This window comes from Bombus affinis, chromosome 6 (assembly GCF_024516045.1).
Source record: "Bombus affinis isolate iyBomAffi1 chromosome 6, iyBomAffi1.2, whole genome shotgun sequence".
In the NCBI taxonomy this organism is placed as follows: domain Eukaryota; kingdom Metazoa; phylum Arthropoda; class Insecta; order Hymenoptera; family Apidae; genus Bombus; species Bombus affinis.
In genome coordinates this window covers 10,487,582-10,504,524 of record NC_066349.1, presented here as the reverse complement: position 1 = coordinate 10,504,524, position 16,943 = coordinate 10,487,582, and the positions used below count along the sequence as shown (strand labels likewise).

Below are 16,943 nucleotides of genomic sequence, written 5' to 3'. Positions count from 1 at the left end.
TTCTCTATTTTCTGTTTATACTGGCTTCTCGCGGTAATGAATTTGATAATTGACTCATATAACAAATTAAAAATGAGAGAAAAAAAGCAAGACAACACATTATATGACACAAAATTGTTTTCTTTTCTTCTTTCCGACCAACAGCGCACCGCTAACTGCAGAATATAGTATGGAAATTCATTGTGAAATCTTAAGAAAATGAATAAATTTAATTTGAAAAGAAACAAATTTATTTCGTTCGTTTCTAACCTATAAAGTATCACATGTTGTACACCACTTTTCGATTAAAGTTAATCTTTCGATAAAATTTTATAATAATATGATTAATTAATGGTCACATTCTATGTGTATATAAATAGTTTTTATTTAACAACAAAATCTAAATTACAAAAATTTGATATTATCGCCTTAAAATTTTGTATAACATGTGCGTAGAATTGACAATAAACGAGATTACGAGTTTCCAGTTGAGCGAAAGAAGATACTTAACACTATTTAGTTTTCATTTTATATCAGTTACAAAAATAAGTAAATTAATTAGAAAAATATATTAGGCCTGCCAATATACATATGACATACATTGTTTACGCTAATCATTCGAAAATTTGACTAAATCGTTCAGTACATACGAAAGGAAATTTTGATAAAAATAATGACTTTTTTCTTTAACAAATCGTTAATTTTAATATTTGATTTATAAATAACATATTTCAATTTGCACAGGCCCAAAGATTGTACACAGCATTTCACAGATTTCATACTGTTAACACAGCCTTATGTTTTTATTATACATTATGTTAAATATCTAATATGTTATTTTTCATATGAAAGACTAGTCAAAATTAGACTAGAACTGGAATAAAAGATTTTTTATTTCTTTTTAAATTGAAAATAGGAACTTTGATGATTGATTCACCTTAGAAGAAACGCTATTGCAAATATAATAATATATAATATACTAGTGATGTTCAGTCTACTTGTAAATTTTTTTAATATATAATTATTCATAGAGAATATTTTTTCTTTAAGAAGTACATATCGGGTAGAATGCGTGAATCACGAAGTAAAGACGAAAATAATTTATTTGTTTGGCACATGATATAAATAATCGGAATTTAATCATCACTATGTTAGTAAGATGACCAATTGATTTTAACTAATCTTTTGCTGTTATTGTTGACAATATTGATGTACATCTAGTTAACATCTTTTTTTTTATTTTTATATTTTTTTTATTTTTTCTTTTTCTCGAACAACAATTTTTTATCTTTTCTGCTTTTTAATTTTTTTTTCATTATCTCAAGGAGATATTTTTTAAAATGCTTTTTTATGTGTAAATTTAAGTTCTCTATGTTTATTAAATTAAGAATAAGTACTTTTCATCTTGCATATAAATATTTTATATAGTCGAAAGAAAATTCGATGACATGTCATTCTTCTAATTTTAAATATATGCTTTTTTCTTTCATTTTTTACATTGCATTGAACCCATTTTGATTTTTACTAGAAGTAATTTTCAAGGGCAATTAAGACCTTTGCATCATACTTTTTAGATCAATGGGAGGCTACGTATCGAATAAATTATAGTAGCCTATAAATGTAAGGCACCGTATTTTCGTATTTGAGAATTTTGAAAAAGGGAAAAAAAACTTTATATATAAAAAAGCATACGAACCGAAGTGAACTTGAAAAGATTCTGAAAACGATAATAATGTTTTTGTACAAAAAAAAGTGTTTCATTCATATACATACAATTACTACTATCGAATATTCGATTTGATTTAGTGTCATTTTTTATAGAGTCGCGAATGCTACATTTTCATATTAAATGTTTAAAGGAAGTTTATGAATATTCTATTTTTATCGTATTAGAGCTCTCTGTGAGTGGTTTTATATGTTTATAAAAAAGCAAATAAAACAGAAACGAAACAAGACGAGAGAAAAACTCGAGCTTATAAACGCAACAGATGAGCCGTTGCACAAAAGCGCAGGCTATTATCACAAGATACGAGCATATTAGCTCTAGGTAAATGTAAAATTACCTCATTGTACTTTTTTATCTCAAGTGGTATCAGTCGAATTGCCTCGAATTATATCGAAAGAGGCCAATTGCAAAAATAAACCGTTTTTCAAATATAAAATTATGCTAGATAATGTGAGTATTTTTGTACCAGCCTGCACAAACGTGATTACGTCACGATATAGGGTGAAGTAGAATCCACCTTGATGAATATCCTGGCTAGGTCATGATGCTCTTTTAAGTTTTGGTATGTACAATCAAAGACATGTTTAATCCTTGCAAAAACATCCGGATCATAAACTGATCTAGCAGTGTTAGTTAGATCGAATGGTTCTGTAGATATGTAGACATTCCATGAGTACAGAACATCTTTCTTTCTCTAATAATTTTTAAATTATCACATAACTCACCTTCGATACATAGATACTTCCATTGATGAGGGTCATTTTTATAAGATCGTGCCCTTCGACATTCTTCTATTGCTATTTTATTTGCCAGCCGAACTGATATCGCATACTGATTGAAACTGATTGAATTTTATTTTATTTAAACTTTTATTTTATGGAAATATACTCTAATATATTTTTTTTTCTTTGTACTTACTCGAACATGACGTAATATCGAAAAAATTCCACAAACAATTCCCCTAAAGTTTGTCGATTCTTAGGCCGAAGTATGGAAACTGGAATGTTCAATTCTTCTTGGATATCTATGCAATGAATGTCTGTATGTGGTGCGAATTTGCCCTTATAAAGTGAATGTAAACATGGTAAAACTGGTGGATTAACACCACCTAAAAAAAGAATAAAGAATATATATATACATATATATATTAGTATCATATAATGTAAATCCAATACATACACTGCAAAAAATGAATGACCATAAGAACTAAGGAATAACTGGATATTGTCATGTTCTTGGCATCGTTGATATTCTGAGATTGAGCCCAAAGTTTAACCACAAGTACTAATGGTCTCACCCTCCAATCAACTGCAAAATAGTGAAAATAATTTCAGAAATTAAAACATTGTACATAAACAAAATATTTTTTATCTAATAATCATCTTACTCCGAGAATAACAGTAAAGAAGATGAGTATTCCGAATGCCAACAGCATTATTACAATTTAAATCAACTTCTAAATTTTGTATTGAATCGTAGAACTTTAGAATTGGCACCTTTGCTTGTATAAGTTCTAATTGTTCTATAAAATCTGTTAGTATAAAAAGGTTATTTGATTAATTCAAATTGATATAAAATTAATATCTGCTTCTTAATGTGAAACTAATACTTAAACTAACATACCACATCTCTTGAGGCATTTTAATATTTGTTCTAAATGCCCAATAGCCTCATTCCTTTGATCCATTTCTGTATGCCTCACTAAAAGGCACATGTCAACATCACTATTATCAGACCCAAAACCATTCATCGTAGAGCCAACCAAGAATAAACCATATTTTGGAAAAGCAGTCTGAAAATGATCACCTCAACTTAAATATCCATTCATAGGTAAACAAGTCAGAATCAAATAGTCATATATTACCTTAATATAAACATAAAGATATCTCCAAAGCATCATCTTGTTCCTATAAACAATCTCAGTCTGTTGATTTAACATAAATTTTGACCAAATTTCTTTCGAAAGTCTATCCCAAACCGATCCAATAAGTAAATCGTCCGGTGTACGGGTTACTTCAACCAAATGTGATCTAGCTAAAAATCGATCTGGAGCAATTCCGTATCTAGGAAACACATGATAATTGGGTGATAAGAATCCCATGTATCTTTTATTTCTAGGTGATCTTTGAGGAGGTGGACTGTTCCTTCCTAGAATTATAATTTATTTCTGAAGTAAATGAACAAATCAATTTGTGTATTATCAATATGAACGTACCTGAATGATACCTTCTTTTATTCTGATACGTTTGTACTTGACTCCTAGATGTTGACATAGTAGCGGGATAGCAATTAATAGATCTTTGACTCTGATAATATTGGTGCATAGGACTATTTGAAATTATACCATATTGCACTACTCTGTTGTTTGTAACGCTACTTGGAAGCATCTTGTGTGATTTTCTGTAAGAGAATAATTTCCTGATTTTTACATATTGAAAAATAATATTACTTATAACCGATCTAATTGTTTTTATTTATTTAAATGAATAATACTCACTTCATACTTTGTTCTACCGAAGAAATTACAGAATCTCGTTCATCCGAGCTCTCTGTTCGACTGCTATCGATGTGATGTTTATTCGGTGTGGGAGATCGTGAACTGAAGCCGCTATCACTGCCGTATTTTTCGTTATTTACGAAAGACTCTCGGAAAGAAGTTCTTTTACTCAATTTATTATACCAGTTTGATTTTTTATTTGCCAAACCGTTATTGTTTGGTCTAAAAGTAAAATGTGGAGAAGGTATAAGAGATGTGTTGTTGGATGTATTTACATGTCTCTGCCAGTGTCCTCGTTGTGTGCCATTATTTGACTGCATATACTCCACATGCCTTAAAGATGGTATCTCAACCCCCATCAATAGCTCCAATGGATAAGATCCTGTCTGCAAGAATACCGCTTGTACTCAAATGCATTTAGTCCATTATTGGAATATACTAATATTTAGAAATTTGTTAAATATAATAAACTTAAGAACATACTTGAATCATATGTCTGTTCTGAGAGCAAGCATCTGTGTGATATTTTACATATTCTGCTTGATGGAATGCACTTGCACCATGAATGTGCATTGTATGTGGTTGAATTGGTGGACACTGTCCATTTGCCTGTTGGCCACCCATTATCTGCACCATTATTTGTGGTGGATACACAGTATGATACATAGTCAAAATAAATATATAAAATGCTACAAAATATAGTACTTAAATCTAGAGGAACTTTTGTACTTCTTAACAAGGCAAGTATTATACTATATAATGCACTAAATATGTGAGTATTATTTACATAAATTTGTAATAAATTTCGATTTGAAAATAAAATTCATTAACAAAAAAATATAGCTACACATTTATCATTCACAAATTCAACCTTTTCCTGTTGTATTTTTTCATTGGATATATAGCATATATCTAAACATTTTAAATATAATTTGTAAAGAAATAAGTTAAATTAATGCAAAATGTTAACTGTCTGATTAATAGTCGAACAAATAACATAAATTCCAGGAGAACACTTTAAATATAAACCATGTATCTTATATTTTAATATATCTCATTTCTCTACGACCTTCAATAAATCCCTGAACTCGTTTCTCTTATTGTATCTCATTTATTATTATTTAATTTCAACAGTAGATAGTACTTTTGATCGGCCGTTGTGACGTTTAAATATTGAACACTTCTATTTTTCGAATTCTTAGCAAAGGGTCTAGATTCACGACTTGCAAAGTGCATTCCTGCAAACACAAAAAATCATTAACAAAATTCATCATCGATTCGAATATAATAATTTTACTACTAATTCTCGTATACCAATCTATGTATCTATATAATATTTACTACGTGAAGATTTTCTATATTATAGGTTAGACACTGATATGTAATAACACTATATAATTAGAAAATTGACTCTAAACACGTAACGATGATTATAGATTATATTTAATACACAGAGGTACCACAATCAGTTATTTTGATACGAATCATATACAGAAAAAAACTATCTATCATGTAAATAACAGGGAAAATGGTTAGTTAAGAAAAGTGGGAAAATTAGAAGAATCAGAAAACCGATGAAGACGATGCAACAACAGGGATCAAAATTATGGACAATTATAGACTAGCATTAGCATTCACCGTCATTTTAATAATATAATCAGAAATTGATAATATACCTATTCTGAGTCGCCATGTTACAAATATCTGTTCTCGATCTAACGCGATATTTCTCTAAGAAAAAAACCCACGGATCTGTGATTCCTGATCGTTCTCAAGTGATTAATAGAGAACGATACGATATTCAAAAGTGCCTTGGTTTCACGATTGTATCTCCCGCCGGAATCCGGTAAATGATATATGATCTTCAAAACAACGAAATACGTATTTTCCTGCGGTGATCACGTCTTCGGGATTTGCACGAGAGTCTTGACACTTTTAACGCATTCCGACTTACTAAACTTGCCCGTTTAAATTTTCGAATTCTTCCATATAATAAACGTTTTTCGACTTGACACTAGATATTTACGAAATGCAACGTCAGATGGCGTTAGAAGAAATCGTGATTTACCAAAGGAGCAATGAGAAAAGTTGCCGATCGTTCGATTATTTTATCTATAATTAGACTACCGGATGTTATGCGTTTATTAAAGAGTAGAAGTATATAGAATTTACGTACAATATATAAAATTAAAAATAAAATAAAATGTGCAAAGTTACGACTAGACTGCAAATATGCAAATTTATATTTTTATGAACACAATTAAAAAAGAATTTAAGTGAAGATTCGTTTAGTCCGCTAATATATACTATAATATATATATATATATAATATATACTTTACTTTGGATATTCTATACATCTTTATATGTTGTATCAATTCTGTGTAGTTTTGTATCTTTAAATTTTGCATTAATCCATAAGAATTTGCAATTTACTTATAACATTTACAAAGTGTTCAGAAAAATATGAATTTGCATAAACATTTGTAATCTACTTATAATGAGAAGGAAAATAGTAGCAAATTCATTTAGTTGAATGTATATTTCATGCTTCTTTTTGTTATCAGTATACCCATATATGGAATAAGTCGTTATACTGTAATAATATATGAGATGAAATTTGTATTAACACATACATTCTCGTTTAATGTATGTCAAAATGCATGCAAATTGAAATTTTATCTGATATTCGTTTCATAGATTTGTCTTATAACTGTAATATAAAATGGCAGCCATATTGTTAATTCTTATAAATATTTTATTGAGAGAGTGGATGAAGAGTAGATACCTAATTATATTTCTTTTATACGTCTTCTTAATTATATATGTAAAAATTGTAAATTGTTTCGTTCATCTATCTTTTTTATTTGCCAATTACTGTAAAAATTTCATGCAAAAGTGAAATACCTCGTATAAAATCACTAAACTGAAAAAAAGGAAATGAATACTCCTCTACAGAGAACAAGGACTTGAATTCATGTAGAAGTGCGTTTTACCCTGCAATAGCACTCTAACCTCATAGCACTTTGCATCTAGAATTTGTATTATTACATTGTTTTTGATACTTCTGTTTAAACCTTAATTCATAAAATGCTATGATTTGGTATGATTTAGGTGGATGAAGAATACTGTTTCCTGAGCCTTTGAAATTCTATCTCTTTCTGTAAATATTCTTTAACAAATGGATGTTCCAAATGTGAATCTTTCAGTTGACTCAAATAACGATTAGCAACTTCAGGCGGCTTTCCCATATGCTGAGAAAGGACAATCATATTGATTAAAGTGTCTGGATTGTTACTATCTTTGTCCAAAGATTCTTGCAAAGCTGTTTCAGCTTCTTCATATTTAGCTAGCCCAATGAAACAAGTAGCTTGACCATTTAATAACATACTCGTACTGGAATGTTTGTCTATCATATCCTAAAATCATAATACATTAATAAATTGCTTTCTAATTGAACATTTCATGCAATACATATATGATCGTACTTGAAATATGTAATAAGCATCTTGTAACTTATCTCCACCACTGCTTATATTTAGCCATGCCTGTGCTAGTTGTGTCAGAGTGGCATCATCATCCTTCTCCTGCATAGTTAGCAACTCTTTCTTTGCAAGATCTAACCGATCCATTTTTAAGTAAATCTGTAGCGTTAGGGCTAGACATTCTAAGTGATCTACATTACGAAGTATCCTAAGTGCTGCCTCTAAGTTCTTTTCATGATAGTAGATGGTTGCAGCAACGATTAGGAAGTTATGATTATCGTAATCAGCGCGGTTGGTCGCTTGTTGCAATTCGGTGACAATCACCTCTCTGCGAGCAGGATTCGCAAAATAATCCGCCAACATTTTCAGTGGTTGTAAATCAGGAGGGGAAGAATTATTAATTTCATCTAGCACAACACGGAATTTTCGTTGCGCTATGTACGCACGATAGAGGAACACATCTCGTTCCATCGTCACCTCTGGCGAAGATGACTATAAAAACAAAAAATGATATTAACATTCTATTTTAAGTAACTAGAATTTATTTTTAACATGCATGAATAAAAATTAGATTAACATCATGGAAATAAAGAGTAAAATAGTTCGTTTTGATGGTATTGGAAAAAATACCTTTAATAAAGAGAAGAAGCAAGGATATTGTTTGAAGGAAATGTACTTTGAATAAACAAACCTTTATTTTTTGTGCTTCGTTGATACATTGCTGATAGTTTCCAATATAAAAGTGATTTTTCACGTCGAAAAGTTCGTCGACGTCTGCTTGCTGCTGACGTGCCATCTTGTCATTTCGGTAATACTGTTTCATTCAGCTACGTGTTCCGGTTTTCAAAAATCGTGTACTGCAATACCGACTATTTCGTTCCATGAGAATAATTCAATTTTATATATTTTTTAAATTTGATCATTTTTTTCCAAATTTTAAGGTTAGTCTTTTCTTTTAACTTAGACGACTTAATTCAAGTATACGTTCTTCGATTTTAAATACAGTTTCGTGTATTAATGATTAAATTTAATATTTTCCATTTATCATATCCTTAACATATTTTCTGGAATATCTGTTTTTAAACGTCGTAAAAAATTGTAAAATAGAATATATGCAAATATATTAATTATATCGTATACAAACAATTGTGTGTATAAATTATAAATCATTATTTCAAAAATCATAATACAATTTGTTTCGTCATTGAGGTAGTAAATGAGACAATTGCAATGGCTTCATTATAGTATTATACGCCTATACATATTAAGTTATTTATCGCATTAATGGTACATTCTTTTTTAATTGTTTAAGCGATGTCATTTCCCGTATTTTTAAGATCTTTTTTATTTTTAGGTTAAGCATTGTGATATTTTACAGCATAATGCAATGAACTTTATAAAGTAAGGTAAACAATTTTATTGGGATATGAGACGACATTTTCATATATAAATTTTCTAAAGTATTATACATACCAATTCCTGTATGATCCAAAAATTACAATTAGTTTTATTTTAAACTTTGTCTTCTTCTATTGAATGCTATAAAGCTGCTATTGGTGAACGTAAAATAAGATATTCTTTTTTTTTATCAAATATATGAAAAAGTTCATTTAAACAACAATTAAAAATGGATGTTAGTACACTATTTAAAGTAAGCGTGCAAACTGTTAGTCTTCGTAACAAAGCATTAGGAATTAATGATAATACACGGAACCTAAAAAGGGCAAAGAATAAAAGTGCCTTTTTTATTAAAGCTCAAGGTGTTGTTGCACAAATTTCCAAATTACGTGAATTCCTATTGGAGAACCGTAAAGCATACCTAAATTTTTCAAACTATTTGTCAAATGTACCAAGCATGTCAGATGGAGATCGTGATAAAATTGATATTGGTGCACAAAAAATAATGAGTACCTGTTCCCAATTAATCAAGGATTTAAGAAGAGAAATAGCAGGTTCTGAAGTTTCTCCACAAAACTTAGAACACAGAGAAATTATGTTGTTATTAATTGAGGATTACCTAAAGAATGTTTGTAAGATCTACTCAGAACAAAAAGCAATACAAGTAAAGAGAGCGATAGAAGTAAGAAAAATTGCCAAACTAGAGTTGGATACAAAGCCTATCAAACAGATACAACCTAAAGTGGAAAAACCTAGCTTAAACACAAATGAAGCCGAAGATAAGGAAAGTAGAATTGATTCTAATAAATCTAGTGCTATGAAAATACAAGAAATGAATGGTGATGTAAATGCACTGATGTATGAAGAAAAAATATCGCCTGAAGATATACAGACCTTAGAGGCAGAAAACAAGCAACTATATAATGAACTTAACACATTAACGGAAGAAGTGAAACAAATAGAAAGTAAAGTTGTACATATAGCAGAACTTCAAGAAATATTCACAGAAAAAGTATTGGATCAAGACAAGGACTTAGATCGTTTAATGACGAATGTCGTTGGATCGACGGAAAACGTAAAAGATGCTAATGAGCAAATTAGGCAAGCGATTCAAAGGAATGCTGGGCTTCGAGTGTGGATTCTTTTCTTTCTTTTAGTTATGTCATTCTCTCTGTTATTTCTCGATTGGTATAATCCTTAAAATAAAGAAGTGAATGTGTTATTTTATTACAATTGTTTGTACATATTTCTGAAGGTCGTTGTACTATATGTGAAATATTAATATGCATAATACTTATATGTCCTACTAGATTGTTAATGAAAATGAACAAAATATTTGCCAAAATATGTCACTGTATTTTATCCCCAAACATTTTACATAATAGCTACATCTTACATAATAAAATTTGTAGTATATATTTACTTATATATACACATTCGCACATGTGCAACTGCCACATACAATTTCTTTTCCTTTTTTTTTTTTTTTGTTGTCCTATTGATATTTGGTTTAACAGAAAGTCATTCTGTAAATTAATGAAAGTATCGCACTTTATCACTTAAAGATCATATATGCTATCTTACTTTAAAGTATTTAGAGGCAACCTGCTTGATATTTGTTTTTTACTGAACATATACCCGCTATGAATAAGTAATAAGAGTTCTATAAATTCCTTACTGATGGGATATATATCCAGTACATAAAAAGTATAATGTAAATAGATTTTAAGATCTGTCACTATAATTTTATGTAAAAAAATATTTACAGGATACACCACCCATTATTAACTTTGATTTACAGAGTTATTTTAATATTTGCTGTGAATTTCCCAAATAAAAACTAATAAACTCAAATTAGAATCGCGTCTTAATACAAAAATAATTCTTATAGCAAACTGCCTATTTCCCCGATAACGCAAAGTTTGTTTTGTTTTTTAGAAACAAATAATTACCTATGTAAATATGAGGAGAAAATTGCTCTTGAAATATAATAATAATTCGTGTATAATTAAATGCGTTGTTTGATTATAGTGAATAAGCTAATATGGAAAAAACAATATCCAGTTATTTACAACATTAATGTAAATATGAATTATTATTAGATTTCTAGTTATATTATATTTGTATATCTTTTTGCCTCTAGCAAAACGATACTTAAAACAATCTTATCAGCATAAAAAATTTTGATGTAAATGAAATAATAATATGGAATCGCATAAATTGCGATTATAAATTAATTATGGAACGTTTTTTAAAATTTGTTTGTTTACAATTCATTTGCTTTTTGTTTTCTTTTTTTACAAAAATCATTTTTGATTTAGAATTTGATTTATACAAAATGTTACAAAATTCTAACTCTACCTTTTTTTTAAAGTGATAAACAATACGGTGTAATAAGCATATGTAAGTTCTGTATAATAAGAAATCACAAAAAGAGAAATCTTTACACCAAATATTCATACAGTATACAGTGTTATTATATAAAATATGTTTCAATATTTTTGAACATAAACTAACTTTACATAACATATTATATTTAAGGAATCATACTTAACTACCTTAATTTAATTCTTCTATCAGACACCTATCAAAAGATTTTTGACATTGGAAAACCACTAAAATAATAGTTTTAAACTGGTAGTAGTACTTTGCAATTGATAAATGTATAAACAAATAGATGTGCTTTAAGGTGTCTGATAACGAGAGAAATAATATTTTCCATTTATCAAATATATTTAGAATGATACAGTAAAAGTAAGAGATTTTTGTAATTTACAAAAACAGGATCTCACCTGCTTCCGAGATTATAGATGTAATTTCTCGATCATTTAATGTACCAAATTTTTTTTATAATTATATTTATAACGAACACTTGCATCATACGGACAAAATTTTCCTTCTATCAAACATTGGACAATCCATGTTGTAGAAAGTAATGGAATTTGTAGTTTATTAGCCTTCTCCACTGCCCAGGATGGGCACAAACTATTTGTAAGAACTACAGTTCCCTGTACAAAACTTTCCATTACATCTAAAAATTGATTAAAAGTCTTATTTAGTATCAATACTTAATATTACATTTTCAATTTACAAAGTTTTCATCATAAAAAATATTCATACCTGCTTTATCCGCTAATATAATAACAGCACCTGCGTTTTCACAAATTTGGCGCCAAAATGGAGCAAATTGTTTTTCAGACTCTACAACTGGAATTATCACAACAACCTGAGTCAATGGTTTGTTGCTTTGTCTTTGGAACATTTCGATATATGAATTTTTATCCAAACTCCATCCCGCTGGTAATCCATCTTCTGCTGGATTTACAAATTTTCCCTGTAAAATACGACAATTATAAACTACAAAAAATAATAAATTTTTGTATAAGAGTACTAGAATTACAATACTTACCTCCTGACAACATCTTATTATCCAATTATGATTATAAGCGGGTATACCGACCGAAAGACACAACAGAGTCTTCGCAGTTGTGTTTGGCACGTTCGTTATTAATTTTGTATTTTTGTACTCGTCTTGTGGGATTTCACTGAAGTCAGTGTAGACTTTTCCGCCACCTGCCACTATTTGCTTGTTTAATCTATCTCTTATAAAAGGCTTTTTCGACCATTCTATCTCATCTTCGGTTCCTGGATCTGAATCTTTATCATCTTGAAATCGATCGATAGTCTCTACGGATGCGCAGGTAAGAAGGAAAGACATGCCTTTAAACAGATTCGAATCTGTACGCGGAATTGGACCAAACATTGCAATGGTTTCTTCATCATCTACTTTTTTTTTACTTCTCGATTTGCTTTTAATTCGATTTTGTGGACCTTTTACAACTTGCTCATACGGGGTTCCAATTATTTCAGGTTGTACTCCAATAGAAAAGACTTCGTCCTTTACAGAAACATTAGAGTCGCTGGAAACGCCATCACTTTCAAAGGGTATTTTCTTCTCTTTTTTAATCGATGACGTTATACCCGATACAGATGGTTCTACTTCAATTTTGTTTGTAGGAGTCTGAATTAGTTTAGATTTAGGAGTAGAAAAACTGGGAGTGGCGATTCGTTTCGAACGTCTTTTTCCATCAACCATATTATCTAATGTTATTTGCCCTAAATGCTTTGGCGTAGATGGAAGACTCTTATTCCCCAAATTGATTTCCTCTTTCAGCACTTGAGCCTGATCAGCTGATAAAGAGAGATCCTTGATTTGAACTTCTAGCTTTTCTCCTTCGTCTGTCTCTACTGTGTAATATACTTCGTTATTTACAATCTCAGCATTGATGATTATACCGCACGATCCATAATCGTAATTCTTGGTAGCGGCATACACGGATAAACCCTCTTTTAAAACTTTCGGTATCGGTATAACAAAATCTTCTATAAGTATTTTATTTTTTCCGTCATAGAAGTTTACCTTATATTTCGTCTTTATTTTATCGATAACTGTACCGGGATAATAATTATTGTCGGACCATTTAGCGAATACAGCCTTACCAATTAATTCATCTGCTATTATATGCGATTCGGATTTCGTTGAAACATTTATAATACTCGATATATTATCCGTATGTTCCGTTTTGCTCTTTTTTCTATTCGGTGTATTAATGCTCTCTGCGAGATTTAATACCTTTGAAATCTTGTTCACTCCATTTGACTGATTATCTGATTTGGTGCTTCTACTTCTTGGCCTCTTTACTGCTTTGCTCTTCTTTGTGCTTTTAGGAGTTTGTAACTGAATTATATCTTGTGATACTTCTGGCGTAGAAGACCGAATCTTTTGTAACTGGTCGTCTATCCTCTCGTTGCTAACATTGTATGCATCAACTCCAGTGAGTTCGGTATTTGCAAAGTTTAAAATAGTTGTTGCAAGAAGATGACTGTTTTGCCATTCTTTGCTTAGACGTTCGTACGCTTCGTCTATTGCGTGTTTATCATTCAGCGAATGAATATCTTGGCCGTGTCTTTTCGCATGTTTCGCCGGTATTCTCGGTAACGAGAAATGTGTACTATCTCTTACCGCAAGCTTGGCTGCCAGTGAAGCGGCACTAGATGCGGAACTTAAGCTGATTGTTGAAGCAAATGAAAGCCTGGAAGGATTCAGCTGATATAATTGCGGGTTACTGTTTACTGATCCAGGAGATATTTCCTTATTGTCATTCCCAGAAATGTCTGCCAATGAAGCAGATGTATCATTGTTTTTCTGTCTGGTTAAAGTGGAGCAACTGTCTGTAGCAACAGTCTCACATTGCACACCAATGATTTCTTTACTTAGAAATTCCTTTGTGCCTTCATCAATGTGTAATAAACATTTCATTCTAACATACATACCAATTTCTTTTTCCATTTGTAAGGCTTTTGTGATAGTACTACTGTGAATCGAGTTCGACTTACTTTTGTCATCTACTATAAAAACATCAGGCTCATTGTCACTTACACTTAATAAGTCAGCATGATCGCTGTCTTTAAGTATAGAAATTGATTTAACTTGCTTGTTTATATTATGTACGGATGTGGCAATGTTATCTGCTTTATCAAGAACTGGCATATCGTTAAATGTGTCTGATTGTAAACTAGCTGTACTGTCGGTATCGCATTTTTTTGATTCACTACTTCCGTTTACCAATTTACCACTGGATTTAACCGAATCAAGGGATGATTCTTTGGCATTTTCTATCGATTTATAACTAAATTCGCTACTATTTTTACTGTCGTAACAACTTTTGTATATTGTATCAGACTTTGTATTATCTAGGACACTCTTACTCTCGGTTTTTCCGCCAGAATCTTCTTGAGACGAATCTAATACTATCTTCTCTCCATCCTCATCAATTTCTACTAATTCTTTGGATCTCGGCTTAGCTTCGTGAACAGTAGTTTTATCATATATAAGTTCTATGCTCATTCGCGATTTGGATATGCTCCCAGAATACATGTTAGAGTGAGATTCACATACTTCTTTAGACATTGATATTTCTTGAACATTGCTACTGTTTTCTTCTGAACTGATGTTTCTTTTAGGCTCAATACCATTTTCCATATCTTCTGCTTTTTCACTGTATGTTACTTTACTATCTTCTGCTTCAATTGTTCTAATGCTATCTGTATTTTTATTATTCAAATCCGCTTTTAATTTCTCAACTGCAACAGTTTTTAGAGAAGACGTACAGTCCTTCTCTTTTGTTTGAACCTGTATTACTCTATTTTCATTAGATTGTGATACATTTTTTACCTCTGATGTCTCTTCATTAAGGTCTCTCTTTGTAATAGCTTGATGTAGTTTTGATATATCATTAAAATTTTTTTTCTTATCTATTTCATAATCTTTCATTTCCAATTCCAGATGGTTTTCATCTCTATCTCTTTCTTTACATGATATTGACAATTCTATCATTTCTTTCATGTTGTCATCTTCTCCAACATCCTGAGTTTCTGCAATTATGATATTTGTGTTAGAGCAATTTTTAGGAAATTCATGATGAAAATTCCAATTTTCTTCTTCTTCCTGTACTAGTTTCTCAGGCACTGATACATCTTCCCTAGATGATGTTCTTAAAATTTTTGTAGGTGGTTCAGTAAATGAACCCATTTTACGTTTTAGACTTATTATATTAGTACCACCTTGTTTCTTAGATGGTGAAGACACCTCAGATGGTGTGCAGTGTATTATTTCTTCATTTTCATCATCAGAAAATTTGTCTTTATTCTCAAAGGTACTACTTTCATTAACCTCTTTCTCCTCTTCCTTTTTAGATGGCTCTATGTCCTGTTTTTCCTTTTCCTTCATAACTTCAATGTCCTGCGTATCTTCTACTTTTATAATATCATCATTCTGTACATCAAGCTTTGCTATATGCTCAGCCGTTAGTTTTATTTCATTCAAAGTTGATCCTGCGTTATCACCAGAGACAAAAGATAATGTTTTTTCATCTTTTGTATTTTCTAAATTTCGTTGCGATTCATCATCGCTTGTATCTATTAGATGAAAATCTTGACTTTCATTCAAACTATTGGCTTCACTAGATATCAAAACCTTGCTCTTTTCAAAACTTTCAGAACATATATCTTGATTTTCCATTGTACTATTTTCTATCTTTTCTATTTCTGACATATTTTTTACCTTTTTTTTGCTAACATACTGGAATTAAAAATATATTAATGAAAATTTATTAATTTAATTCCCCTTATGGATAACTCTTAAAGTTATGTATTTTAAAACGAATAAATTCAAATTGCTAATTCATAAAAATCGAGATAAAGCATAAAAAAAGATCGAAGCGAAATTCAAGGACACCCTATATATCAATACGGTGTTTACAACGAGAATAGAAGGTTACGGCGGGAACATCATGTGATCACGAAAATTTCTCGGAAATCTCAAGTTATAAAAAGTGAAACGTACCACAATTGATTACGCACAATGAGGCGTATTTTTTCAATTGAATTATTTGTACCTCCTTGTCAAAATATTACATTTGCTGTCGAAGATAAATATGTTCGCCGGCCGTCCGAAGCGGGAGCTCATGTATTCCTTCTGCCCGCTACTTTCACACTTGCTCTTTCTAACCTTGTACCTCGTACACGTTTTGATCACGCACTTCTTTTTATTACTAATCTCAAAAATTACATTAATAAATCAGTCTCCCATAGAAAATACCACGAAAACTCCACTTTTTAGACACAAAGCAATACAGGCCATAAAACGCCATCGCCACTTTTAGTAATCATAGATTATGTAATTCTAGATTTGCAGGGTTTCGCGGCTAGGTAACAAGGCACATTTACGAATTGACCAATTGCGTCGCTTCTTACGAGCGGCGTAATGTATATTCTGCCGTATAATCGCTATTCGTGGA

General features: G+C 30.6%; 4 protein-coding genes across 9 annotated transcripts; 1 reads left to right on the top strand and 3 right to left on the bottom strand.

Moving 5' to 3' along the window:
- Positions 1–339: 339 nt before the first annotated feature.
- LOC126918097 (poly(A) RNA polymerase gld-2 homolog A-like) lies at positions 340–6,385 on the bottom strand. Of its 4 annotated transcripts, none has more exons than XM_050725725.1 (11): positions 5,879–6,385; positions 4,686–5,440; positions 4,203–4,588; positions 3,921–4,123; positions 3,570–3,853; positions 3,329–3,497; positions 3,093–3,236; positions 2,885–3,013; positions 2,624–2,813; positions 2,431–2,546; positions 340–2,353 (listed from the first exon to the last, which is right to left on the bottom strand). In XM_050725725.1, exons 2-11 carry the CDS (start codon positions 4,866–4,868, stop codon positions 2,190–2,192), a joined length of 1,968 nt encoding a protein of 655 aa, XP_050581682.1. In that variant the 5' UTR covers positions 4,869–5,440; positions 5,879–6,385; the 3' UTR covers positions 340–2,189. The 4 variants fall into 4 exon arrangements, with proteins under 4 accessions (XP_050581682.1, XP_050581685.1, XP_050581683.1 ...); XM_050725728.1 differs by having other exon boundaries at positions 3,921–4,105; positions 5,879–6,382; XM_050725726.1 differs by lacking the exon at positions 5,879–6,385 and adding an exon at positions 5,517–5,856.
- Positions 6,386–6,724: 339 nt separating this feature from the next.
- Positions 6,725–8,615, bottom strand: LOC126918116 (coatomer subunit epsilon). The gene is made up of 3 exons (XM_050725765.1): positions 8,378–8,615; positions 7,690–8,178; positions 6,725–7,620 (listed from the first exon to the last, which is right to left on the bottom strand). The coding sequence occupies exons 1-3, from the start codon at positions 8,507–8,509 to the stop codon at positions 7,312–7,314; spliced, it is 930 nt and encodes a 309-aa protein (XP_050581722.1). The 5' UTR covers positions 8,510–8,615; the 3' UTR covers positions 6,725–7,311.
- On the top strand, positions 8,352–10,506 carry LOC126918115 (syntaxin-18). Of its 3 annotated transcripts, none has more exons than XM_050725764.1 (2): positions 8,352–8,494; positions 9,041–10,506. In XM_050725764.1, the coding sequence occupies exon 2, from the start codon at positions 9,314–9,316 to the stop codon at positions 10,283–10,285; it is 972 nt and encodes a 323-aa protein (XP_050581721.1). In that variant the 5' UTR covers positions 8,352–8,494; positions 9,041–9,313; the 3' UTR covers positions 10,286–10,506. The 3 variants fall into 3 exon arrangements, with proteins under 3 accessions (XP_050581721.1, XP_050581719.1, XP_050581720.1); XM_050725762.1 differs by having other exon boundaries at positions 8,486–8,627; XM_050725763.1 differs by lacking the exon at positions 8,352–8,494 and adding an exon at positions 8,683–8,973.
- Positions 10,507–10,634: 128 nt separating this feature from the next.
- On the bottom strand, positions 10,635–16,848 carry LOC126918082 (uncharacterized). Its single transcript, XM_050725698.1, has 4 exons — positions 16,490–16,848; positions 12,494–16,225; positions 12,205–12,418; positions 10,635–12,115 (listed from the first exon to the last, which is right to left on the bottom strand). The coding sequence occupies exons 2-4, from the start codon at positions 16,196–16,198 to the stop codon at positions 11,913–11,915; spliced, it is 4,122 nt and encodes a 1,373-aa protein (XP_050581655.1). The 5' UTR covers positions 16,199–16,225; positions 16,490–16,848; the 3' UTR covers positions 10,635–11,912.
- Between the last annotated feature and the right edge of the window lie 95 nt (positions 16,849–16,943).